The sequence below is a fragment of the Anas platyrhynchos genome, chromosome 2 (genome assembly GCF_047663525.1).
Source record: "Anas platyrhynchos isolate ZD024472 breed Pekin duck chromosome 2, IASCAAS_PekinDuck_T2T, whole genome shotgun sequence".
NCBI lineage: Eukaryota > Metazoa > Chordata > Aves > Anseriformes > Anatidae > Anas > Anas platyrhynchos.
The window spans coordinates 64223477-64249605 of NC_092588.1; the positions used below are offsets into that span (position 1 = coordinate 64223477).

General features: G+C 41.5%; 2 protein-coding genes across 5 annotated transcripts in view; both read left to right on the forward strand.

Annotated features, from left to right (window-relative positions):
• Positions 1-4892: 4892 nt before the first annotated feature.
• SLC39A6 (solute carrier family 39 member 6) lies at positions 4893-24033 on the forward strand. 3 transcript variants are annotated; one of them, XM_005010610.5, is made up of 10 exons: positions 4893-5093; positions 5605-6352; positions 8084-8264; positions 8552-8721; positions 9950-10162; positions 11508-11577; positions 12909-13286; positions 16870-16950; positions 18934-19124; positions 19790-24033. In XM_005010610.5, exons 2-10 carry the CDS (start codon positions 5633-5635, stop codon positions 19940-19942), a joined length of 2157 nt encoding a protein of 718 aa, XP_005010667.1. In that variant the 5' UTR covers positions 4893-5093; positions 5605-5632; the 3' UTR covers positions 19943-24033. The 3 variants fall into 3 exon arrangements, with proteins under 3 accessions (XP_005010667.1, XP_012962701.1, XP_005010669.1); XM_013107247.5 differs by having other exon boundaries at positions 5605-6179; XM_005010612.4 differs by lacking the exon at positions 11508-11577 and having other exon boundaries at positions 12965-13286.
• A 98-nt stretch (positions 24034-24131) lies between these two features.
• ABITRAM (actin binding transcription modulator) overlaps positions 24132-26129 on the forward strand; it is a 50758-nt gene continuing 48760 nt past the window's right edge. Inside the window, exons 1-3 of one of the 2 annotated variants that reach the window (XR_011807648.1) lie at positions 24132-24358; positions 24447-24498; positions 25762-25891. Coding sequence is in view for 1 of the 2 variants with exons in the window: in XM_027451837.3 (XP_027307638.1) it covers positions 24295-24358; positions 24447-24498; positions 25762-25891 (246 nt within the window). In the remaining variant the exon portion in view is untranslated. The remainder of the gene's footprint in view (positions 24359-24446; positions 24499-25761; positions 25892-26129) is intronic. The other variant, XM_027451837.3, reaches the window with a different exon arrangement.

The window sequence follows — 26129 nt, forward strand, 5'->3', positions numbered from 1 at the left end:
TGGGCCCCTGTGACTCATGGTCCCCTCTTCAGCCACTGGGACTTAGATGCCCATGCACACAGAACAGAGAGACCCTTACCCAAGAAAATAATTAGAAATGAAGTTTAGTAAGAAGACAGGACAGGCTGCAGTGATCACATACGGGGCGTGAAAAGTGCACTGAAGGGCAGCCTTGCAACTGACTCCTTTTGTTCCTTTTCCCCCATCTTTTCACATTTGTTACTCCTTAAATCACCTTGATCTTCCTTTTCCCCAGCTTTTCTCATCCTTCCTCTAAACATTTCATAATAAGCCTTGCATAATCCCAAGCTCCTTTTCCCCTGCATTCCATAATGATTCCAATGTCCCTGACAGGGTGACCCAAAGCCCCACTAACTCATCTGCTGAGTTTCATACCTGGACAAGGATAATCTCCTTTTATAGACCCAGGTCCAGGTCAGGGTGTTTTCCCTGACTAGGTGACTAGAGTTTCACCACCTGTTACTGCTCCTCTCTGTTCACGGAGATGAGTCTCTAATCACGTAACTCGTCACATACACCTTACACTACAGTACTTTTTGGTTAGTGTCATATTATCAAGTAAAATTTTACAATTTAGATTTTTTTTTTCTCTCTCTCTGCCTGTTGGTGTTACTTTAGTACAGCAAATCATTTTCCTGTGACTGACTCACACAAAAATTTGGGCTTTTCTGCTGTGAAATCCAGGAGTTTTCATCTGGATTCTAGACACATCGTAAGCATTGAAGAACACAGAAGCAAAACTACTGAAAACAAGAATTGCTCCAAACCCAAACTGTGAACTTCTTGGTTTATAAATACCTGGTGATCATATGCTCAAATCACTACGAGCTTTTCCCATGACTTCAATAGCTAATGGATCAAGCTAAAGGTAAAAGATGTTCTGTGGGAAAAAATAGCATAACTTTAACATTTTATTTACATTCTTTAATATTTTAATCATTTCAAGGCTTACCTTTTTAAAGTGATTTGTAAACAGGTCTCAAATGAAATGCAGTGACTGTAACCAGAGATTTGCAAGAAAATGGTAGAAGTCAAAGCCCTACCCTGGCAGTTAGTTCTTCCCCAGGCTTTTGTACATCTACGCACAACACAAAATGATTTAATGCTCTTGCTGTGCAACTTCCAAATAATTGTTTCTTTTGTTAAAATCTCACTTTTTATGAGAGGAAAAAGGAAAAGAATTTGTTGGAATGAGAACGAGCCATTACAGAGAGACAGGAGCACAGCAGAAGGTCCTTGCAATTCTTACATACGGAAACCACTTGCGTGCTGCTTGTTTCTGTCTCTACTGAAGGACGTATGCTTATTTATGTTTTATTATTGCTGTGCACATATGTTAATAAAAACCACCAAAACTCAACTTGCAGGTTGCTGAACATTTGCAGCCATATGGCAGCCATAACTAGTAATACCATTTTTTTTCCAGATATAATTCTAAGTGTTTCGAAAAACAACACAGATCCCACATGAATAAAACTAAGGATAACGCTACATTAAAATGTACCTTTGGGACTTAACAGGTCTGTAGTTTAAAATAATATGTTTTGTAACTTTCAGAGTTTTCATTTCTTTTATACATTTAATATTTCTATTTGCATAGCTGTTCTTGTTGAAAGATTAAGAGGCAAGGAAGCTGTAAGATATTTTCTTAGAGAAACAGCATCATTCACAGAAGCACTTCCCTGCCCACTTACTTATCATCACCTCCATTACGTGCGTAAAACTGGGCTCGTAAAACACATTTCTGATGAAGCCTTGCAATAGCTAGAAATGGCAAGAAAGAAAGAGATGTGGCTTCCAGCCAGCTCACATGGAACTGGTCTTCAATGCTAAAATGCCATCTTTTTATTTATTATTTTATTAAAAATACATCAGCTAGGAAAAAAATAATAAAAAAAAAGTAAAAACAATCCTTTTAAAAATCTTATTTGCAGTAAAACTTGAGATCAGATCTGTTTCACCATATCTGAACTAATTTCAGTAAGTTTACCTCATGGCAAATTTAAAACTGCCAAGTTTTAAAGCATTTGCCCTGACGCACACTTGGCAGAGCAATCAAGAGATTTTGGGTGACATTAGTGTCAACAGTGCAGCAGGTGATATTATTTCATAAACCTATCCACTCTAAATTCAGACTGGCTGGGAAACCAGTTGCAATATTTGCTAGACTGGCTGGGAACAAAACTTGGGGGGGGCAGTGCAGTGCAACCCTGGGGGGCTGAGGACTTAGGTCCCCTGATTTACTACAGGTCCATGGAGCACTCATTAGCACTGCCTTGGATCCATCTCACACATTCCTGCCCCCACTTAACACACACTGTTAGTGCCTCTCACTACAACTAATTAGTTTGTTACACTGTCTCTGAGTCGATTAACATTTTTGCTCATATTGACTTCTCAAACTCCCAACCGCGTGAAGTTAAACCTAAGTTAAGAGACTAAAGACCAGGTGAGGCCTGACAAGTCCCAAGGTCTAATATGGCCAGTGTAGTTTGTGTGACTCAAGGCCTGTTGTATAAAACCACCATATGCTATCACAATTATAGGCAGTTAATGACTGTCCCGACTTTGTCCAGGACAACATTTTAGGTCTCTGACTACTACAGCTTAATTATAAAGGACATAATTATTCATGGAAGGTAAGGTTGCTTTAAGCCTGCTGCACTGTCAGTTAGTGGCCCTAGTGCTTTCGAGAGTAAATCGTTGCTCCTTTCACGTGCTCCACAGCAATTACTGTACACATCCATCAGATCCTTCCTCATTCGCCTCTTTTCCAAGCTGAAAAGGCCATCACCTCCTGAAAGCCTTTCTGAACAGAGCAACAAACAAAAATCGCAGTGAGGATGGGCCCTGCAAGTGCCATTACGCTGTCCTTGAAAGAGGCATGGAGCTAGGCTATGAAGGCTATGGTTAAGGTGCAGCTACAAGATGGATCCAGAGAGCAGCCGAGCCGCCTCCTGCCTTGCTCTCTGCTCTCTACATAACGCTGCCTGTTTGCCCATGCTTTGTATAGTCACTGAACTATCCGCTAGGGACACCAGGACCCCTGTTTTATGTGGTCACAGCACTGATTTACAGAGCTATGTGTGGTCCAGAGCTCATGGCTGGGCAGGTATTCAGAGCAAGGCACTGGGTAGCAGAAAGAGCAAAGACAACTGCAGCGCTTTAATTTTATCATGAGGCAAACTTACTGAGATTAGTTCAGGTATGGTAAAACAGGTCTGCCCTCAAGTTTTACTGCAAATAAGTTTTTTTAAAAGGATTGTATTTACTAGCTTATTTATTTATTTATTTATGGCCTAGCCAATGTGTATTCACTACTCAAATGAAAGGAATAATAAAAAAGAAAAAGATAGCATTTTAGCACTGAAGATCAGTTCTCTGTAACCTAAGCTCCGACACTTAAATCTGTAAATGACCTTGACGGGATGTGAGAGGAGAGGGCAGATTTGACACAAGGAAACAGCAGGAGACAGCAGATACATTCAAGGGGCTAGAAAGACAGTCTCTGCCATTTGGCATCTGTATTAGGAAGTACTAAAATTAAATATATATATATATAACAATCAAAAGCTTAACATTAGCAGCTTAGGCATAAATGTGTTACTGAAACATAATAAAGGCACCTGGTCAACAGTATTCATGCAAAATGAATTAGCATTTAAGAAAAAAAATGCACAGCCCTCCTGCATTTTACATCCTCATGCTCATCCTCTAGGGGAAAAGAAATGAATAAGGTTGAGGGACACAGCATTTTCTCAATGCTTCAAAAGCTAGTACGTGGAATAAATCCATAAATGGCTATCTATTGCTCTCTGTTTCCTGAACTGTTCAAAAACCCCTGTCTCTGTCCTGTCCTCCAGTCATCTGACCCCCTGAACAAACAGGTTTAATTCAGCTGGAGACTTGGCAGTGTTGTGTACGAAGAAGCTCTGTGACCTCTACATTTTCTCTCTAGAGGTATCTTAAAGGAGGCTGTAGTGAGTTGGGGGTTGGTCTGTTCTCCCACGTGCCTGGCAATAGGATGAGGGGGAACAGGCTAAAATTGCGCCAGGAGAGGTTTAAGTTGGATATCAGGAAAAGCTTTACCAGAAGGGCTGTTAGACATTGGAATGAGCTGCCCAGGGAAGTGGTGGAGTCACCATCCCTGGAAGTCTTTAAAAGACGTTTAGATGTAGAGCTTAGGGATATGGTTTAGTGGAGGACTGGCTAGTGCTAGGTCAGAGGTTGGACTAGGTGATCTTGGAGGTCTCTTCCAACCTAGAAATTCTGTGATTCTGTGATCTCCTGGCAAGCAAGGTGGCTCTGCCTGTATCAGCAGGCAACAGGAGGAGACCAAGGGCCGAGCACAGAGCAGATGTCAGGTTCGAGGCGCTGGCAGCTAACGAGTAGCCATGGGGAAAGCCATATTCTGGGGCAGGATCCTGTGGCGCCTTCATGCTCCAACAAGCCTAAGACGTTGGCACGGGTCACAGGGGAGAGGCCGAATTCCAGAGCCAGCGAGGGCGCGTGAGCAGCGTGGGATGGTGGCAGCACCATGAAGCAGCATGGCAGCAGCAGGCAAATGCTGGGAGCCGTGAAGGGAGGAACAGGGAATATATAACGGAGCCTGGGCTGGGGTCTGTGAAAGGATGAGAAACACCACCAAGTTTTAAAAAAACATGTATATTTATTTAGTTTTCAGCAAGCTCTGAGCCTTCCCCAGCCCACCTCGCCCCTCCCCGCCTTCCCTCAGCCCCCGCCCACCGCCCCGGGCCGCCGGCCCCCGCGCCAAATCCCGCCCCGGGGCCCCGCCGCAGAGGCGCCGCGACTTTTCTCGCGCGGCTCCCTCCGCCCCGCCGCGCGTCCCCATTGGCTGCCGCGCCCCGGAAGGGGAGGGGGAAAAGGGGGGGCCGGGGAGCGCTTGGAGCGCGTGCGTGCGCTGAGGGGAGACGGGCGGCCGGGCTCGGCGGCGGCCCAACGGCCGTAACGGCTCCAACGGTCGGAGCGGCCCCAACGGTTTTAACGGCCCTCACGGCGGCCGCAGCAGCCTGCTTCTCCTCAGCTTCCTCCGGTGGTGGCCGGGCTGCCGGGTAGGCGCTATTGGGGGGGGTGGGGGCCGAGGCGTGGCGTGGCTGGGTCTGTGCTACCCCCTTTATTTGGGGTTTTGGGGCTGAATTTATAGCAGGTATTCCTTGGTAATACGTGCCCGGAGACTGAAATTAATTATAAGGCTTATTTCAAGCACGAGAGGAGCCTAATGTAGAGCTCAAGTGGCGCAGCTGCGAGGATGCTTATCGTCGTTATGTCGTGCGTTAGGAAACTGAGTCAGGCCGAGGGAAACAACGGTAAGGCCACGCCTGGGCGAGAGCTTCAGGCCGGTGACTGTGCTGTGGTATGCAGCTTCATCCTGCGTTGCCTGAGGCTGCACATCTGGGAAAAATGCTGTGTGTGTAAGAAATCTAATTGGCTTTTCTCATACTGTGTAGATAGCTTGAGCAGGGCATTTCAGCTAATTGCGGAGATACATTGCAGAGGAAGACACGATCACTGTTCATGCTGTATAAAATAGTAAAACTTTTCTTTTTTCTTTCTTTTTCCCAGAGTCTCTAACTCCTAATAGGAAATTGGAATGGAGGTTACAGTATCGGTCACATTCCTTGTGTTGTTTTCCATACTATTGTGTGAAAGTTACCACCATGGAGTGGAGACGGGCACAGTTGTGCAGACATTGGAGAGGACTTTTCCGGAAAAGGCAGCCAGCGTTAACGTTGACTTGGCAGGACTAATACAGAAACTTCACCTTCAAGAACTTTTTCGTCGCTATGGGGAAAACAACTCTCTGACGATTGAAGGATTTAGAAAACTGCTCCAGAACATAGGCATAGATAAGATGAAAAGGGTTAAAGTAGACCATGATCACGACCATGATCATCATCTTCATCATAACCACGTTTCACCGAGTAAAAACTCGGAGAAGACTGTTTGTCCAAACCACGAATCCGATGCTGGCAAAGACTCCCGGAACAGTCACTCGAAAGAACCTCATAAAGCAGAGAACGCAGATCATCAGCAGAACTTGGTACGCAGCAAGAACGCTGTTAATGAAATAGTGGCGTCTATCAACACTACCCCCACAGATGGCAACCCTGAGCTGCAGAGTCTGGATCCTGGAGAAGGCAAGTCGGTTGCTCGGTTAGGTCTGACTAGCTCTAACGCCATTAACATCACAGATGGCAGCAATACCAGTTGGCTTGCTAACAGCAAAGCAAATGAATCTCTTGCTTCTCCGAAGGAATCAGAAAGAGGAAGTTACCTGTATTCTAAACTTAAAAACCAAAATACCCAAGAGGTGAGACTGACTCTTTTGTGTTCTGGGAATCCAGGTCCCCTGGCAGTATTGTTATGGCTTTATTTGCTGGTTGCTTTACGCTTAGCTTGGTCCAAGCTTTGTAGTTTAACAGTGTTCATAGCAAAATGCATGCAAGCAGCTTTCCTTAAATCTTAACCCTTTGCTTTGGAGGAATGTTATAGTCATACGCCCTGGAAAATATCTATGCTATCTTGTTTATATTGCCTTTAAAGAAAAAAAATATTTATTTATATTAACAATACACTTCTTTTTATATACTGACACGTTTTTAAATATATGCTAAAAATGAAGAACACAGAACTCATTCTTAGGTAAGTATGTAAAAAGTTACTGATGCTCCACAGTAAAACTCCACTTTCTTCGTGTAAAAACAACAAGGAAAGATCAGAAGTTCGAGGTACTTCGAAATGAATGGTACTTCTTCCTTCTTTTTCTTTTTCTTTTTTTTTTTTTCCCCAAAATGAATTTCTTGCTTTGTAAGTGCAGCCAAACAGTCACGCAAGTATATGGTGGTTGTTCAGCTTGTTTTTAGAGCTTGTCTTTTTCTACTTGTGGGCAGGAAATGAGTAATATACTCCCCCAAGTTAAAAATAAGTGAGGGCTGATGGAATTTTAGACTGACCATATTACCTATTTGTTTCTCATTTTAGATACATGTAAATCAACATTAAATTCTTAGTACAATGGAGTGAATGGAATAGTAAACTCTGTTAAATCTTACTGACTTCTTCTTGGTTCAGCTTGTTTTTTCTGCCCTAAAGTCAGAATCTGTATTGTTTTCCAAGTAGCGTGGTGAAAGATGAAAAAAATACAACTAAAATTGTGTTATTCTTATGAGAGCTGCCTCACAGGCATAAGATAATCCCATGGTAGGCAGGGTGGAATTGTAGGGAATTAACAGGTACACACATTCTCTTTTTTTTTCCACTTATCTTCACTTTTTTTTTTTTTTTTAAGATTGCGTCTAAGGACCAACTATAAAATCATAATAAAAAAAAATATTGCTGCAAAATAATATCTATTACTTTAAGATAGTAAAAATGAGTGCTGATAAAGCCTATAATTTTGCTGTAGACAGTTCTGTTACACAATCGTATCTTTCTCCACGAAAGGTTTTTAAAACTAAGTGTCTCTCTGGAGTCTTAATGGATGCAGTCATCCTAGATAATTCCGAGTGGGTATGCGCAGTGTGTGATTTGTGGGTGCTGGTTACGAGTTACTCTGCTTTCTGTACAACCAGACCAGGAGTGCTGTGGGGGAAGTCAGGGAGGCTACTGAACCCCGTGTGGCTGTAGGTCATGTAGTAGAGGATGTGTGGGGCAGAACGTGTTCTGTCTGAGACTTCCCATAGTACAGACCCATACAACAAGGTCTTTAACCTTGTTGCTACTTCCTTGCATGGCCTCTGTAGCAGACTCAAAAGTGTTAGGCTTTTTTCTAACCTCAAAACAAAGCATCTGGCACCCACCTTTTTGCTGAGACCGTGTACTGATTGTGCATCATCTATCAGTGCTACCCAGCCAGCCTCTGGGCCCAAAGAGGGGATAAAGGTATGGTTCTTACAGAATTGGCTCGTTCCCAGTTTTTAATTACTGTTGTTACACCGGTTTTCACGCAGCGTCAATATATTAATTTCAATAAAAATGGGATGTGCCATCATTTCAAGTATTTTGGCTCTGCTTCACCTTTAACAAATGTGTCTTTCCACAGTGCTCCAGTGCATCCAAGCTGATGCAGTCCCACGGCATAGGCACTCAGGCTCTGTTGACTGCTACGGAATTTAGCTATCTTTGTCCAGCTCTTATTAATCAGATCGATGGCAAGTGCTGCATAGTCCATGCAAGTAGTGAAAAAACTGAAACTCCTCCAAAAGGTTACTCGTTGCAAATAGGTAGGTTCCCTTTTTTAATATGGAGTAAAAGCCTACTGGAAACTCGTTTATGTTCGTTATACGTTTCAGAAACATGTTTCAGAGTTGAAAGAAGCCTATGATTTTCTTCTGGCACTTCTCCTTACCATGTGTAGAGAGAAATGTTTGTGGCCTACCATTTGTTAGCATCTAATTAACTGGATGATCAGGAGTATTTGACAACAGGAATGTTAAGTAAACAAGATCTCACACAGCAGTTGTTTATTCTAATTGCTTTTTCTCTTTTTTTTTTTTTTTTTGTTTACCAGCTTGGATTGGTGGCTTCATATCCATCTCTGTCATCAGTTTCCTTTCCTTATTGGGTGTTATATTGGTACCTCTGATGAATCGTGTGTTTTTCAAATTTCTTCTAAGTTTCCTTGTGGCATTGGCTGTGGGGACTTTAAGTGGAGATGCTTTCTTACATCTCCTTCCGCATGTAAGTATTAATTATCATTCTGTTAATTATCCCAAAACAGAAACACTGACAGCTGCCAGTAACTATTAGTGGTAGTTTTGAGATATATTAATACCTACATGGTGGATAATTTTTCAACCTTGTAGGGTAGATTATTTGATAGAAATAATTTTGCTTCTACTAATAAGCACCTATCTGGAGTTGTTTGTACTACTCCTCTCAGTCTCTACTGTGTAAGAACTTCACACCGTGTTCCCTCAATCTATTTCCTGTTATCAGTCGTGTGTGCTGCCAAATCACTCAGAGTTCCTTGCACCAGGAACTTTGGGTAAATATTTTTTTAGTCTCTTACTGCAGTGCCATGTCTCATCCTAAGGCTGAAAAACAGCACCATACTGGGAAGAAGATTAACTATCCCAGCCAAAACCACAACAAATGTGGAATAGAAAATCTATTTTCTATTACCAGTCACTTGTGTTGATTGCTTATCTACTGTAATGTTTTTGTCAGAATCAAGCATTTCTAAGTCCTAGGAAAATATTACTAGATAGGCTTTAAAATGAACTACTACTGTTACATTATCTAGACAAAGAAATTGGAATATGATTCAAGAAATGCAGAAATTTTTCAAACTCTTAAAAATATTTATGGATCCAGCATTCAGGTAAGATGCACTAAACCACAGATCCTATGCTGTTTTCAGCGCCTTGTCCTTAGAGTTTTTCCTTTTCCTTCCAAGTTAATGTTGAACTCGTCATGTGAGGTCATTGCAAATCTAAACGTGTGTGAACTTGTGTGCATCTGTGGATTATACCCAAAAGTTTTTTTTAAGAATGCCAGATTTGCTTGAAAGAGGAAAATTGCTGTTAAGTGCTTTGTAGAAAAAAGTGTTTGATGTCAGGTAGCTGTCTTAGGTGGGAAAGTAATTGTTGTTCTGGCTTTGATTACTACTTCAAGTGTGGTTTCCTTGCTAGCATCAAGGGTATTTGTAGGGGCAGTTGTGTGTCTTGTATTCAGCAGTACACAATTGACTTCAGCGAGGGAATGCATACCAGTCCTCAGTGTCTTTCTATCAACAATTTGTCCTTGTAATTGTTTGAGTTTGTATCCAGAGCATTTATGCTATTACAAGTGCTAAGCCTGGACTCCAGATTTTTTGAGGAAAAGATTGTGAAGAAAGCTTTGTATGTTTCTCTTGTTATCAATTCTTGTGAATATAACGACTTTGCCTGTTTGCTTCTCCCCTTAGTCTCATGGAAACCACCACCATCACCACGAAAAGCCTCCCCTTGAACAAAACAAAGATCCTCTGTTCAAGCATCTTGTTTTTCAAAGTACAGAGGAGAGTGCTTACCTGGATTCTACGTGGAAGGGCCTTACAGCACTTGGCGGCTTGTATTTCATGTTTCTAGTGGAGCATTTGATCACTTTAATAAAGCAGTTCAAAGACAAGAAGAAAAAGGTATAACTACTGTTTTGAGGTTGTATTGTATTGCATGAGGATTTTTGAACACATTTCTATGAAAACATAAGTATCATGTATATTCTGCTGATAGGATTTGCTAGCAATTGCTGACTTGGTTAGTGCTTTAATTTATATTAGCAACATCTACACTCACAAACGAGGCGGTAACTCTTTTTTGTGGTCATCTTCAGGAAAACCTCAGAGCTGTTTCGTTAGCCAGACAGGTAGCACAGGGTTAATGTGGTGATTTTTTTTTTTTTTTTTTTTTTAATAGGCAAACACTTGATTACAGCCTTTAGTTGAAGATATTTAAAGTCATTGCTTATTAGTGACTTCTTTCTGACCTCTCAAGGAGATTATGCAACTGATTTTTTTTGTTGTTGTTTTAAATCTTGTACTGGGTGAAGTAAGATGACCTCTTGTAGTTATTGCAGTACTGCTGAGGGGGCACTTCCCCAAAACGGGTGAGGATGGCAGTCACTCCTTAGACGAGTAAGCATCTGATTATGCTGCAGAAGGTGACCTTGTTAGATAGTATTCAGTTTGAAAATACCAGCTCCGAAGTTCCTCTTCTTTCCCTTCTGTCCCCGCGAAGAGGAGAGCAATACAGCCTTCGTGTTATGATGCTGTGTTTTCTGTGGAAGGTGTAAATAATTGATTTAGGTGAGTTGTAAACATTGGTTCAGCAGACTTGGTGCTGTGTGCTCTTTGAATTGGGTAACAGCAGGTTGTGTTGGTGTGGTTGATGCTGGAGTAAGCTAAATTAACTGAGTGACAAGATCACTTTCCCAATCTATTATTAAGTGTATTCATCAAGAGGTGACTTGAGTTCCAAGCAAAGCAAGTATTTTCTGTGTCCTTATCTCTTAGCCACTGAGAATGGATTTTCTGTTAGGCTAATTGTGCCTTTCCAGATACTGAGTCACTGATCATAAATTTTTGTGATGCTGGCACTAATGAGCGATGATTTTATTTGACTTTCTTTCAATACATTAGGAAAAAGCATCACACTGACGTTACACTGGAAAAGAACTAGTGGAGTAGCTCTTGGTCAGCATTTGCTGCGTTTTACTTACCAAATGACCCCCTTTTTGTAGTCCTTTCACAGAAGTACATGGTATTTATGCAAGTTCATTCCCCCCCCCTTTTGGAGCCTGAGGAACTTCTGTCTCTTTATTGTACTTAGGGGTTTCTAATGTTCCTCTTCTGCATTCTTCATATGGCTTCCATGTTGTCCTCTTTCTGTGCAGGCTGCATAAATGTTGTGAATATTATGTTGCTCATGTATATCCTGAAAAATAAGTAAAATATTCATAACTACAGTATTTTCTTTTGGAATAAGAAAAAAAATGAAGATGATGGAGAAAGTAAGAAGTTTTCAGCGAATGAAGAAAAGTTAGATACAGATGATCGTAAGTCTCAGTAATATTATTGAACAGTTGTTGTTGTGCAAAAGCACAGCAGCACAGTTAAACAAAAGTACAACCAACTGATTGATGGCAGCTCATAGGTTTGATTCTTACTGTAGGTTGGATCACTGCCTACTTAAATTCTCTCTGAAACAAACCTGAATGTGCGCTGATCTGTAGAGTAGTAGCTTCGTTTACTACTTCCCTTTTAAAAAGGATTGATTGGAAGTGGTGGATTCAGTTTAGAAATAAATGTGTTAATTCTGGATTGACCAGTAGAAGTAATTTTGAGAAGCTCTTCTGGCTATGCCTTTTGCATATGTAGCCATACCTAATGGCTTCTGTGCTTTTTGTATCTTCTTGCATCTGTTAGATGCCATTACATAAACCTAAATAATAGACCATGTGTATCTTAAAAATAAATAAATACTCAAGTCTGGATTTAAGGTCAATCTAAAATCCGAAGTGTAGAAGCATTTGGACTGCAAATACTCAGGTGTCCTCAGTACTGTGTTGTGAGCAATGCCACACCTAACTAGATACTTGTTAGCTCTTGTAGCTAAGAGAGGCTTCCAATTTTTTCAGAAAGTAGTTGCCAGCCATGCAGGGGAAAAAAAAAAACAAAAACACATTTGTTCATTTAACAGAAGGGAAAGAACTTAAAAAGTTTGGGGTCTATCACTTACAATCACTAACGTTATTATGCTCTTAATGTTTCTATGAGGACACTTCAGTGTGTGATTATTTTTGAGTATATTTTTCAGGTGTTCAAGTTTAAGAACTTGTGTATAATCAATTACTTTCAAATGAAACACAGGAAGTTTGCCAAAATTATCTGTAATGTAGTCTTGCTCTTTTGCATTCCTACTCTGTAGCCCTAAGATGAATAAATGGCATGTGCGTGTCAGGCTTTTCCCTTCAGAAGCGGTTGAACTAACAGCCTTTGTGCTGTGGAATTGAGATGCAGAGCCTTATGCTCTTGTACTTACATTGTAATGAGTTTTAGATGAAAAGCTTTCTTTTTTTTTGATTTTTTTTTTTTTTTAAGAAATCATTTGTGGCCATATTGTATGGGGCTGCTTTAGTGTTAGGGGACAAAATAAAATGTTTTTATTGTTTTGGAGTAACAGGAATTTTCACAGAAATATGATTGAAGAAAAATAGCTTGTGGAGGCATTTGGTCCAAGGAGCTGGGTTATCAACCTCAACTTTCAGACTCTCTAGTTGTTCCTTTAGTTTCTTTACTGCATTGTTTATTCAGCATATTTGTTGTTTCTTTGCTTCCTGAGTGACTCTAAAAATATATAATATTATACTCTGGGTTTTTGTAACAGGGTCTGAGGGCTATCTAGGGACAGACTCACAAGATCCATCGCCCTTCATTTCTCAGCAGCCAGCCGTGCAAGAAGAAGAAGAAGTCATGATAGCTCATTCTCATCAAGAGGAGGTTGACAATGAATATGTGTCCAGGGGCTGTAGAAACAAATGTCATTCTCACTTACACGATACTCTGGGACAGACGGATCATCTCAGCCACCACCACCACGATTACCACCACATCCTGCATCATCATCATCACCAGAACCATCATCCCCACAGTCACAGCCAGCGCTACTCGCGGGAGGAGCTGAAGGATGCTGGAATAGCAACTCTGGCCTGGATGGTGATCATGGGAGACGGACTGCACAACTTCAGTGACGGCCTAGCAATCGGTAAGTATTGGTGTGAATACTGCAGCTTTGTCATGTGTGATTATAGCAAGGTCTTGCTGTCGTTTATCTTTTTGTTAGGAATATAACCAATTAGTTGTTCAAAAACCCATACTGCTAAACTTCTATCTTACAGCGTCTCTAAATGAATGATAAGGTCTCCAGTTTAACAACCTGCAGGCAGTGACAAGTAAAGCAGAAACTTTGTGCTCACAGGTGCATTTCTTTAGGAAATCTGTAAATCTTGCTCTAATTCCTACTTCTAGGATAAAAGTAGGACAAAAAGGAACAGATTGAAGGTTTGTGTTTTGGACTTTAGGATTTGATGTCAGAGCTGGGGGTCACCTTTCTAGAAGGACAGCTAGATGGTGAAAGTAAGTTGTAAAATGAAGTTAAATCAGTGATCCTTACTTTTTCTGCTAGTCTTTCATGATCTTGACTTCAGTAATTAAGACTAATCTCTGGTTTTATCGCTATTGGCTTCGTTTCCAGCTTGTATAGCATACTGGGGGCAGTTCAGCAGTAACAGTCTGTAAATTTTCTTGTACAAACAAGTTCATTCTTGTTTGCGGAGGAAGCTCTATAGTAACTATTTTCTCACAGCAGTCTTTGCAGTTGTTCAGGTTCAGTCAATTCAAAGAATAATGTGAAAAGAGACCTTCTGATTTAATCTCTTTTTTATGAAAGTAGAAGCGTGGAATGTAAATTTCCTAGCAGATCAGTACTGAAAATGTGGTAGAAGGAGGATTTGCATACAAATTACATGCAGAATCAATTATCTGTTAGCATTAGGGAGATTTGGGAAGGAGCTGTGATTTGATAGTTATGAAAGGAAAAATATGAGAGGTTAATAAAAGCTTATTGAGCAAGTGAGAGTAATAGCTTTTAGAAGTCCTGCTGTGTGGCTTGTTCAGACTAATGGAAACGTGGCTTTCCGTCAGTTCTAGGTATGCTTGAAAATGTTATGGAAAACACTGGTGCTGTGGAAATGCCAATACTACTTGTATTATATTTATACATATTTAAATGAAGGCGTGAATGTTTCTGTGAAGATAGGGGTAGCCAGAATAACCCTTCACTTCAGTTTGTCTATTTCTTGAGATTGCTATTGATAACCTCCATCAGATAAACTCCCTCAAAGCTGTTGTGGTAAGTATGTAGGGATTAGATTTAAGTGCTTATATTTCTGTTACAGAGTGCAATGGTTGCATCTGACTAACCTGTATAAAAAGATCTATAATCTGAACTTCCTGTAGCTTCAACTAAATAACTAAAATGCAGAAAACTGTTTCCATATTAATCTTACCTATACTTCTCCCCCCCAAAAAATAAAAGATAATGTCTTGAGCATATTTTAGAATATCATAGCACTATCAAATCAACTTATTGAGAGAGCATGCTATAAATTGTGTATGTTAATGTTGTCTTCAGTTTGAGTATTAACATTTTAAGAGCTATTTTTAGCAGTCAAAAATAAAAACAGACATTCCTGTTCATATTTAAGGTCCTGCTTTACTGAATCTGGACGGTATTCAGCCGTATCAGCCGCCTAGGAACTTTGTGACACTGTCAGATTTTGTTTGGCTTGCCTTCATGGTCCCAAAATCAGACTTACTTTCTGTGATTTAGCTGGATTCTTGTGTTTTCTCTTTTATTCTAATAAGCTCTAAGACTGAAAAAACATTGTATAAAGGCAATAATTTAGAAGAACTGGTAGATTATTGAGGATGCGGGCATGGGAGAAGGTAATTACCTTCTGCCTTCCTTTCCTTATCTAGTCTCTTCAGGAACTGAAGCCCAATTTAATGCTGTTGAGTTCTCCTGTCTTAGGAGATAACTGCAGCTGTTTTCTCTCAGAAATCTGACTCAAAAACTCTAAAGCGATGTTTGGAAGAAAACAGACTGTCTAGGAAAGATTGATAGTGTTCACTAATAACTGCTCTTGCTAGTCAAGTAGCATTAACTCGTCGCTTACATATTAATTGCTGTGTGGACTGCTATGACAAAGTGTTCTGGAGTGCAGTGTGAAATATTCCTGTTGAGGTCTTAAATCAAAATACCTTTAGTCTTGCACACTGTACTTCCCTGAATTGCACTTGGTAACTAGAACCGTAAAAATGGATGTTTCCTAGAGGTCATCTGCTCAAACCTTCTGCACCCCTAAGTGGGTTCTCTTATCCTGGGAACAGCCTCCCCAGTGTGAGGAGTGCTATGTGAGTCTTTTCCCAAGCCCTGGGGACTCGATAGCTGTGACTTTGTCAGCACCTTTGGGTGAATCTCATCCCATGCATCTGAGTACTTCTGTTTTTTTCTAAATAATCTCTACATTGTTGCTGTTTTGCCTTGGGCTGTCCCTTTCTTTCTGGAATGGTGCTGGTACCTGTACCTGCTGGCAGATAGTCCTAATTTTACTGCTTCCCTTCCCAGCTTTCTTCTCTATCCTCAGCTCAGTTACCACGTGCTCACTGGAGTGCAAACTGACCATTTTGTTCTATTTTCCATTAAGTCCTCATGTTCTTGGTGTTACTCTGATCTTGATCAAGGCACTGTCAATATGCACGAAGAATTGCACTCATACTCAGTTTTGTACTGGAGCTCTGTACAGCCAAGAAAACCCTTTCATGTAAACCCTTTCAGGCAAAAAAATAAAAGAAGAGGGATAGTGATTGCAGTCTGTACCTGTTTGTGGCAGGGCAGATGTGCTTCGGTGGTGTCTCCACACCATCACTGAGGTGCAGTGGACTTCCCTGTGCAATAGCTCTCATCAGCAGGCCTGCCTCTGTCATCTGCCTTGCATGTGAGGGAGTTGCCTAACACTAAAATTCATTCTCTTTATGATGCTGGCCCTAACCAGATCATATGAAGTGTTGGGTGAATATTCTGGGCTGGGCAGAACTCATTTCCCTTCTAACTGCTGCCAAGATCACAACCACGTTCTTCAGATCAGCTGCTGCACATGGAGGTGGGAGAGTTCCTCCTGTTGCAAGGCTGCTTTCAAATTTTACTTACCCGGGAGTTCACGTTGACTTCCTGGTCCTGTGCTCCTTTGGTCCTACCTTCCTCTTCACCCTGAGGAGGCTTGGGCTCTTGCCTCCGTAGAATCTCTTCTGAAGACCTTCTCCATCTCCTCCTCATTAAACCAGGTCCAGAGATGCCTGCACGTGGCTGTGTGGCCTCATGTGTCATTGAACTTGCCTTTTTTTTTCATGCCCGACTTGGAGAAGCAGTTGAGATGAAATCTTCCCTTCATACCTTTTGAAAACCAGTGTCCTTTCTAATGGTATCTGCGTATGTTGCTTTTTTTTTTTTGTGAGTTGTGTTGTTGAACAGTATTGGGCTTAGTTCAGAAATTGGATGGTGAAACTTGGTTTGCTGTAGAGGATTAGAGGATTTTATCTTGCTTTGGATTGACATGCCTGAATCTTAAACAAAAACTGTTCAGTGACACATTAAATGCCTGAGGAAGCATAACAAAATTTGAGTGAGATTAATCATATGTCCTGATCTAATACGAGCATATGCACCAATGCTTTAGCTCTTGATGACTGAATGTGAAGTAATGCCTTTCCTTTTTTCCTTTTCATAGGAGCAGCCTTTACTGAAGGGTTATCAAGTGGTTTAAGCACTTCTGTCGCTGTATTTTGCCATGAATTACCTCATGAACTAGGTAAGACCCAAATAATTTGCTGTGCTGCAGTTACTTAGGTACTTATAAGTGCACTCTGGAGAATTAAAGGTTATTTTATTATGTAGCACAGTAAAATCTCTTGATTAGAAAGCTGCAGCCATATGAGACTGTCTATTCAATAATACCCTTCACATATTTAAAAGAACATTTTGTTTATGAACCAATTTTCCTTTTAAAACCCCAAACACCTCTGCTACTAATTTTAAAACTCGTTGTCTTTTGCAGTAATTTGTGACTTGTTCCGTGTGGTTCATCTCTAGTTCTTATTCTTCATAACCTAGATTCAGGAGAAAGCATGTCAGAATTTGTTTAGTCACATCTCTGCCTAATTTTCTTGTGTTTGTGCTGTTGAAGTGAAGGTCACAATTAGTCAGACTCCTTTGTGCATAGCATGTGCTACTTTTCCTGTTAAGTCTCACAAAGAATTGCAGTAGCTCTAAATTAAGCTTGGCACTATTTAGAAATCTTTCCTGGAAATACTCTCTCTTTGAAGCTCGAGTGATTTAAATTCATGACGGTAATTTTTTAAAGGAATGCATGTGTTGTAAGTTCAGTATCATGCCCTTTTGCAGTGAAGCTCCTGAGAAAAGGACTTGGCTGTTTGGTTGAACTCAGAATGGTTTTCTTTCCAGTTGTTGAAGCGTTTTGAACATGTAACTGGTATGTCTTTCTTTGCAGCTGTGGTCACATCTGGTATACAGGATGAGGAAGACAGTTTGCTTACACTTCTTTAAGGTTTAATCTGCTAGAAAGTGCACTGTTCAATTTCATTTAACAGAGCTTGTAAAGCAGCGTGTGTATATATGAAAGCATTTATTAAACAATTAGATGTACTTGGCTGTCTGTACAATCATGTTGTACAGAAATAAATTACTTTCTCTGGAGAATGTACCTGGTTTTACAACATGAGGGGAATTGAGCCTTGTTCATCTCAATATAAATTCTGTGGAAGTGGTGGAACTTGTATTAACTACATGTACTAAATGTCATTAGTACAAGTAGACAAGATAAATTCATGTTACAAGTCTGGCATTTTGGATTCAAGTGTCCTGTTTACCTTCAAGCGAGAAAAATCTGAAGTTTAAATCATGCTTTTTTTAACCAATACAGAAAACTTGATGCAAATATCTTCTTTAACAGAGAACATGAAATGGCATAGGAACACTAAGACAAAATGGACTAAAGTTAACTAGGGAAGAAATTGGATTGTTCTGTTGTTAGTGCTAAGCAACACTGATAAGATTATACCAGTTCATCTTAATTGTATCCTCTAGTGGGATAAGCTGTTGTAACAAATTTCTCAACTCAACTTTGAAGACTGCTTTTATTTAAACTGGAGAGAAGTTACGTTTTCCTGTAGGAATCAATTTCATTTCCAAATAATAAGCTTCTACTTTGTTTAAATACAAATTCTACTCTTTGTTTAAATACATTATACTGATCTTAAAACAGATTTCTCCTCTGAATAATGGAAAAAAAAATTGGTAGTCTACCATTCTTTCAAATAAAATTAAGACATTATGATTGCCTATAGAAATTAATGGTGACCTTCTAAATTTAAGCAAGCTAGACTTAAAGTACAAAGAAAAGTTACAGGTTAAGAAATGAATTCATCTTGGTACCATTGTTCTATGCAGTGAGGTAGGGATACTTGGTTTTAGAAACTGACTTGGAGTGTTCATATATGTCAAGGACTACAATGTGTTGGTTTAAATACGAGCTACACTGGAAGCTGCTTCCAAAAATCAGGAAACTTTAAAGCTGTGAACTACCACAGAAGTGTTGTTCATGTATGCTTTTTCATTTTTTTTTGTCCCACCATTTTCTAATTTTGTGAAGAAAACCATAAGGCAGATAACAGTGTAAAAACTGCCTAGTAATCTTTAAGAAAGAACAGAGATCGTGAATACTGCAGGAGTTACCTGAGGCTGTGAACACCTGCTTTGTTTCTCCCTGCTCTAGGAGATTTTGCCGTGCTTCTGAAGGCTGGTATGACTGTCAAGCAAGCCGTGCTTTACAACGCGCTGTCAGCAATGTTGGCCTATCTTGGAATGGCGACCGGGATCCTTATCGGTCATTATGCCGACAACGTTTCCATGTGGATATTTGCACTTACTGCTGGCTTGTTCATGTATGTGGCTCTTGTGGATATGGTAAGTGGCTATGTTTTACGCAACGTAGTTTAAAAATTAATGCCGATTGCATTTTGATCGTAAATTCTTCCACCTTTTCTCCCTTGATATGTTTTGATACCCAAAAGCATGGAGGAGTGTTCAGATAAATGTCCAGGTGCAAGATTACTTTTAGGTTACTGTTGGTGCAGAGACTGTTTCTGCCTTGGTTTTTAAATCAGATGCTTAACAGCAGAAGTAGAGTAAAACACTTGCTCTGACAGTGGCTACTGTAGCAACTTGCAGTTTTAGGGGCTCTCTGCACCACCAAATGTGCTCCAGCTTTTGCAGCAAATCGTTAGTGCTTCTTGTGGTGAAGCCCGAATTGTGTTAAAATCCACACTGTACCTCAGAGGTATGACAAAGTACTTAGTGGGTGTTCGTGGAAGTTTAACCATGGTCTTATAATGAAATTCTTGGTGTGGCTTGATTAGATCAATTGGTAAATAAGCCAGCCATTTACTCGGAGTATAATTAAGACATCAGCATAATTATCATGCAAACAGTAATTATACCATTACAGACTCTGTCTCTAGCTTATGTGAAAGTAGCCTGATAATGTTATTCACCTTGAGTGACACCTAACTCAAGGAGTAGTGTGAATGCAGTGTATTTTGAAGGCGTTTAACCCTTTCTTGTTTGTTTAGGTACCCGAAATGCTTCACAATGATGCTAGTGACCATGGATGTAGCCGCTGGGGATACTTCCTCTTACAGAACGCTGGGATTCTGCTGGGTTTTGGGATCATGTTGCTTATCTCTGTGTTTGAGCATAAAATTGTATTCAGCATAAACCTGTAACCTTTGCTGCTGGGAACAGAGCTTGGCGTTACGTTGAAAAACAACAGGTAGCTGTTTTTCTATTCCGTAACGGAGGGGTACGCATGATAGAAGCTAGGTATTTTTATTGGTGTATGTATTGCGTCACTTTCCTCCCCCACGCAAACCTTTTTCCCTCCTGTAGAAATGCAACTGGTTTTCACTCCGAATTTAGTTCTGCATACGGTACTATGGGGAGGCATACTTAAGAAGTCATCGTGGAAGTGCCAAATCTATGAACACATTATCACCTGTGGTGGTGGTAGGGATCTAGTCTTTTTTTTTGTGAGTTTATTTACTGTAAGTAATTATGTGTAATGTTGGTGTTTTTTTTTTTTTTACTTTGGTATTTTTTACCACATTTATTTCTTTGTACTAATAAAACAAATGTCAGTGGTTCTTATTTTAGCACAATCAAAACCCGTGAGTAGAAAGCACCATGAGCAGTGTAAAACAAAGGCTGGCAGTGGGCAGCGTGTGCTTATAGTGGTAGAAACTAGTCTCTTCTGCGTCCATCTGGTTTACACGGTGTGGCAGATGAGCCCACTCCATCCTTTTTGCAGTGGTTGTGCTTTTGGATTCTGTGTTTCCCATTGCAGCTGCTTTCTACTCCAAGCAATTTCATGAGAAATCCTGTTGCAGTTGTTTGCAACAAGTATGTTTTACCTGCTTCATCCCTTCTGATGTGTGTTACTCTTCCCTGATTACTCAAATCAGGAAGAACAGTACAGCTATTATGTCGTAAAAGCATAGCTGTGTCTATAATACACTTGAATTCCATTAAAAAGACTTAAAGCAGTGCTTTATCACATTTACGCTGCCTGGAGCGGCAAAGTTGTATTACAGTGTTTGATATCAAGGGGAGTAACGTTACAGGCTGGGACAAACAGTCATTTATTATGACAGCTTTCCTAAGTCTTGATTTATTTTGGGAAATGAACTAGTCAGCTCTCCCACTCAGCTCTCGTTCTCTATGATAACGCACAATAAACGTGTGCTTGCTCAACAGTTACATTCTTTGCAATAACTACATTTGAAAGATGTAAAAAGCAAAAATTTTTTGATAGCATGTGTAGGGAAACAGCATATTAAGAATAATAACCAGTGTAGATATAAGTATGTAGTTTGAGCTTACTATCCTATGGTCTTAATATTTTAACAGCCCTGAAAGTAAGCAGGAAGGAAAGATGAAAAAGACAACTGTCCCAAAAAAGAACAAGACACACCCAACAACCAGTGTCCTGCATCTGCAGGAAATGAGAACATTAAATTGTTGTGTGTCTCAACTTTTATGTAAGAATAAGAAGAACATTAGAACTTTTTCTGATTCAACTTGACTGCTCCTTCAAATCATCAGCTGAATAGAAAACTTGAACAAAGAGGATGTATTTGATCATACTGTGTCTGACAAGTCCAAACAGCCCGGCATATGTTGGTCTGTCATAGAGTAGTGTTGGCTTTCAATTCCTCCCAAACATCTACTTCTGATGTGATAAAATGAAAGATTCTTGTTTTAACTAGTTGAGAAACAGGGCCCGCAGGAGTTCCTGCAGGCAGTAGACTATTAGCTTTTCTTCCTCCTTAAGTCTTTACTCTGGTTAACAAGACAAATTCATTTAAACTTCTTTCCGCAGTGATGAAATCCTGTTTTATCAGTGTTCTCTGAGCAAGCTGAAATAATCAGCATAAATCTGTTAAGGTTTTAATGACAGTGTCAGAGCTCATATTAAGAATTTACATAAGAATAGATTTTTTTCTGAGTTCTCTCTGGTGAATTGTTACCAATTCTTCTTAATATAGAATAAGCAGTGTCTTGAACTTCATTTCTGTGCTTTCTTTAAAGGTCAAATGATATCAATCTCTCCACAATAGTAGAAAATTATGGAAGGGGAAAAAAAATAGTGTGCTCCAGTACAACATCTATGGCATCTAAACTGTGAGCAAGAAAAAAGGAGCAAATAAAGCTCACTTCTGTCCTGCAAGAGATGATGTCTTAAGGCTGGGAGATGTCTGCTGGCAGCTCTCTTGTAACCTTTTCTCTTGGGAAGCAGTGTGAGTGGAGCAGGAGCCAGCAGAGCTCCCTGTCGTTCTTTAGACTGCCTGACCCACATTGGGGGACCTCAGCCTCAAAGGAAACACCCCTTGTATCTTCCTGTATGCAGTACTTGGCTAATGCATTTGAGACAGGGTTTGTCTTGTTTCCTTTTGAGTCAGGAGGCAGAGAAAGGCAGCCTTTCTTCAGCTTTTTCTCAAGCTGAGGCATCTTGAGGGGAGTGCTCAGGTGTGGTGGGGGTCTTAATGTTCCCCCAAATCTTAATGTGTATGAACTTTTTTTACTTCGGTCAGCAGTTGTTTGGAGAGAATAGACTTGTCTTTCAGAGCTCTCCATTGCATCTCTGACAAGAATGCTAACAAAATACAGGTACATTCTTTCCTTTCATCAAGTGTTCTGCATTTTGTTTTTCTTTTCCACTGTTTTCTATTCTACGCTTTTGTGTTCTGGTTAGGCCTCTGTACTTTCCTCAGAAGCACACCTCTAAAGAAACAGCAGAAGCAGTCTGCCAGAAGGAATGCTGCAGCTCGTGGTGCAGAGGAGTCATGCCACGGTACAATAGCCATCTGCTATGTCTCTGTAATGTCTCTGTAGCATCTCCTTGGTCTGCTGCTCTGTGCTACCTCTGTCTTTTATAGCAGTCCTATTCCAGTGTTTCTAGGATTGAATTAGGAGTAACAATCTAAATTTTAGGTTTTGTTGTAGCTGAACCCTAAAGGCCAGCTGCTGATCTTCTTTCCTTCAGTACCCCTACTGCATCAACGCCATCAGCTCTGGCTCATGGAGAGCTGCTCAGTTTCTGGCATGTGCATATTGCTGCTTTCTTCTTCAGAAAAACAAATGCATGAGTCTAAAACAACACTCTTATGCACCTCCTCATGCCTAAACTGAAGCTTTTCATACCTGGACTAGTGTTTGCTCCTCTAGTGCCCTTCTGTCTACAGTCCCAGTCATGGGACAGAGGTCTCAGAGCATAGAAGCTTTTTCTCTTCTGGAAGTCTTTCTGGTCTTTATTGCAGCTGGACGTGTCCTGTTTGGAGCTGCTTCCCGGGAGCTCTTGGCTGGCTTGCAATGTAATAAATTGACATTAAAATACCTGCATATCAAATATGCTGCTGATGTAGCAACATGAAAGGTAAACTCCCCTGTGGACTGTGGGGGAAGAAGAGCCAGGTAAGCTGGCCACGGGCATTTTGGACTGGATCATTGCTCCTGTACTTTTGTCTTTGGTGTGATGTTGAGCAAACCAAGGGCTGAAACTTGCTGCAGGTTTGTGCCAGCGAGATAATAAAAAGTGGCTTAGATTTCTGTCATTGGCCTCCAGTGGAAGCAGACCTTCTATGTCTTAAATATACTTGCACTGAAATTTCACACAGTTTGGAAAATGAATGGGGCTGAGCCTCTTAAGAGCATTTTGTTGTTACACATGTATGTTTCTGCAGCATCTGATCAATGGTAGCACCTTTCTGTCTGTCCCCTTGTGTGCTACCCGTGGTACGGACCTTAATTTTGTGTGCAGCCAGAGTGCCTGTGCTAGGCTGGCATATACAGAATCAGCAAATAATGATGGATTCAGAGTGATTTTCTTTGTAATGTATTTATTCTTCTCATGTTTTTGGCCTGGGTTTGTATATAAAAGCTGTCATGTGAAGTTGCTGTGTGCAGGGAGAGTTAAAATCAGCCCGTGGCAGTGCTTGTCCAGTGCAAGGCTGGGGGGCTCAGAGCCATGTTGCAGGTCTTGCAGGGACACAAGGATTGGATTTATTTAAAACTAATTCAAGGCTAAAATGCGGGAGTGGCTCTCCTGCTGCCTGAAGGTAGGGTCATGTGTAGTTAAAACTCCTGTGAAAAGCTGGCTCGCTCTGCTTGCCACAGGGGGGTGGCTGAAAAGCTATTGCCATGAAGTGTATTTTTACTTAAGTGTATTTTTACTTAAAGTACGGTTTGAGTGCATATGATGGTCATTACACACTCTATTGTATCGCTGTGTGCTAAAAAAAGAATAAACCACTGAACGAAATGCTATTTTCGCAGTTTTTTCACACCGAACGGCGTGGGTTGGAAGGGACCTTCAAGATCGTGTAGTTCTACCCCCTGCCACGGGCAGGGACACCTCCCACTAGACCAGGCTGCCCAAAGCCCCATCCAGCCTGGCCTTGAGCACCTGCAGGGCTGGGGCTCCCCCAGCTGCTCTGGGCCGGGGCCTCGCCCCCTCCTCCCGCTGCGGGCTCTGTGGCACCGGGGCGGGGCCGCCCCACGCCTGCGCCCGGCGGGCGGCGAGATGGCGGCGGGGCGGGCGGGCGGCGGCGGGGCGGCGCGGTACTTCACCCGCTGGTACAAGCCAGGTGCGCGGGGAGCAATGCAGGAAGAGCTGCAGGGAGGGAGCCGGGGCAGCGGGCCCGCCGCCTCACCCCTCTTTGTGGCCTCTTGCAGACGTGAAGGGGCGGCCGTGCGAGGACTTCTGCGTGCTGCAGCACTCCAACAGGCGAGTGGCCGCGGGCTCCGGGCTGTGGGAGCCCGGCTTTCCGGGTGTGGGTGCTCGGTAAAACATCCTCTTGGCCCTTATGGGCTCGGTTTGGTGCCTCTTAGCATCGCAAAAGCCCTTTCTGAATTGCACTGCGAGGTCTCAGCGCTAATGGCGAGGTGCCAGCTCGCACCTCCTCCTCCTCCTCCTCCTCCTCGCAGGAAGCCGCCAGGGTCAGGAGGAAGCAGCGTTTCTGGTTCCTCTCAGCTGCTGCGGAGCTTCCCGGGACCGCCGTGCCCCTGTTCGCCGGGATCCGGCTCCCCCTTGTGGGAGCTGCTCGCCCAGACCCTGCGGAGCTCCGGCGCTGCAGCTGTGGGCTTCGTGCATTAAGTGCGGGTCTAAAATAGGGGGGGAGTTAGGGCTCAGCTCTGCAGCTGGGTTTGTCTTAAGCGCCCCAGTTTTGTGACAAGAAATTCTCAGCCTTTAGAAAAGGATGGGATGCGAGCAGCAGGTTTAGCTAAAGCCCAGCTCACAGGTGGACCACTGACAGCCCCCAGCTTCACCTTTGACTATTCCCAGAACTGTTGCCTTCTGCTATATCATCATCCTTCAAAAGCAAACCGAGCTTTACTTCAGCTTCTTGAAGTGACTACTTCAACAGTCCCAATAGAAGTCAATCAAGTGTGTTCGCATGGGGTGCAACGCTGTATAAAAGCTCTGGTTCTGTGTAATTACCAAGTTTTCTGGTTTTTGATGACAGCCTAGTGTCTCAAAATGAAGCATCTTCTCTGTGGGTTGCTTTAGGTCAGAGTTCAATTCTCATTCAGTTTGGTACAGCTCACTTCAGGTAAGAAGCCCTGAAGAAAGCTTGTTCAGTGTGGTCCAGTAGCTGACATTTTTCTGAGTAGGAAACTAAATCTCTATCTTATCCACAGGCAATAATTACTGTAAGTTCTTCATCATTAGCTCAGGTAAATAGCTTTGTATGTTACCTTGTGCAACCCCCATGCTGTTGTTGGGTCTACTGGGTGCCTGCTCAGTGACCCAACTATCACCTGAACTTCCCTACTAAACTACAGCAAGAACTTCTACTATATACTGTGGAAGATCAAGTATCCAGCAGCGAAAGTCTTGCTAGTATTTCAGACGAGAAGCTCAAGTGAAGTCCCAGTCTTGGTTTTAAATCCCACCAGTACTGGCAGAGAAAGTTTTGGAGCTTGTTTTGAGTACATAAGGGCATGGCTTTTCACAACTACAGCATAATAATTATAACTCTTCTTGCAGAATCTGTGTCATCACCTTGGCAGAAGCCCACCCTCTTCTTCAAAATGGAAAAACAATTAAAAGTATTAATTACCAAATCAGCCCCAACTGTAGCAGACTTCAGAATAAGGTCTCTGGGAAGTCAAAAAGGGTAGGTCTTTTTGATTTGGTTAGCTTTCATTTTAGTCTCTCAAACTGCCTGAAACTTTGTCTTTTCTAGAATTGAAATTTAAATAAAACACAAAGGTAACTTGCTAAGCCCCTCCCTAGTTAAATAATTATGATGTGAGAGAGAGAGCATCCTGACCAGGGTGTTACAGTGATCATACAGTTTTGGTGGTTTCCAGTGTTGCTCAAACCAATGTTAATAGTCTCTTAAGTCATTTTGT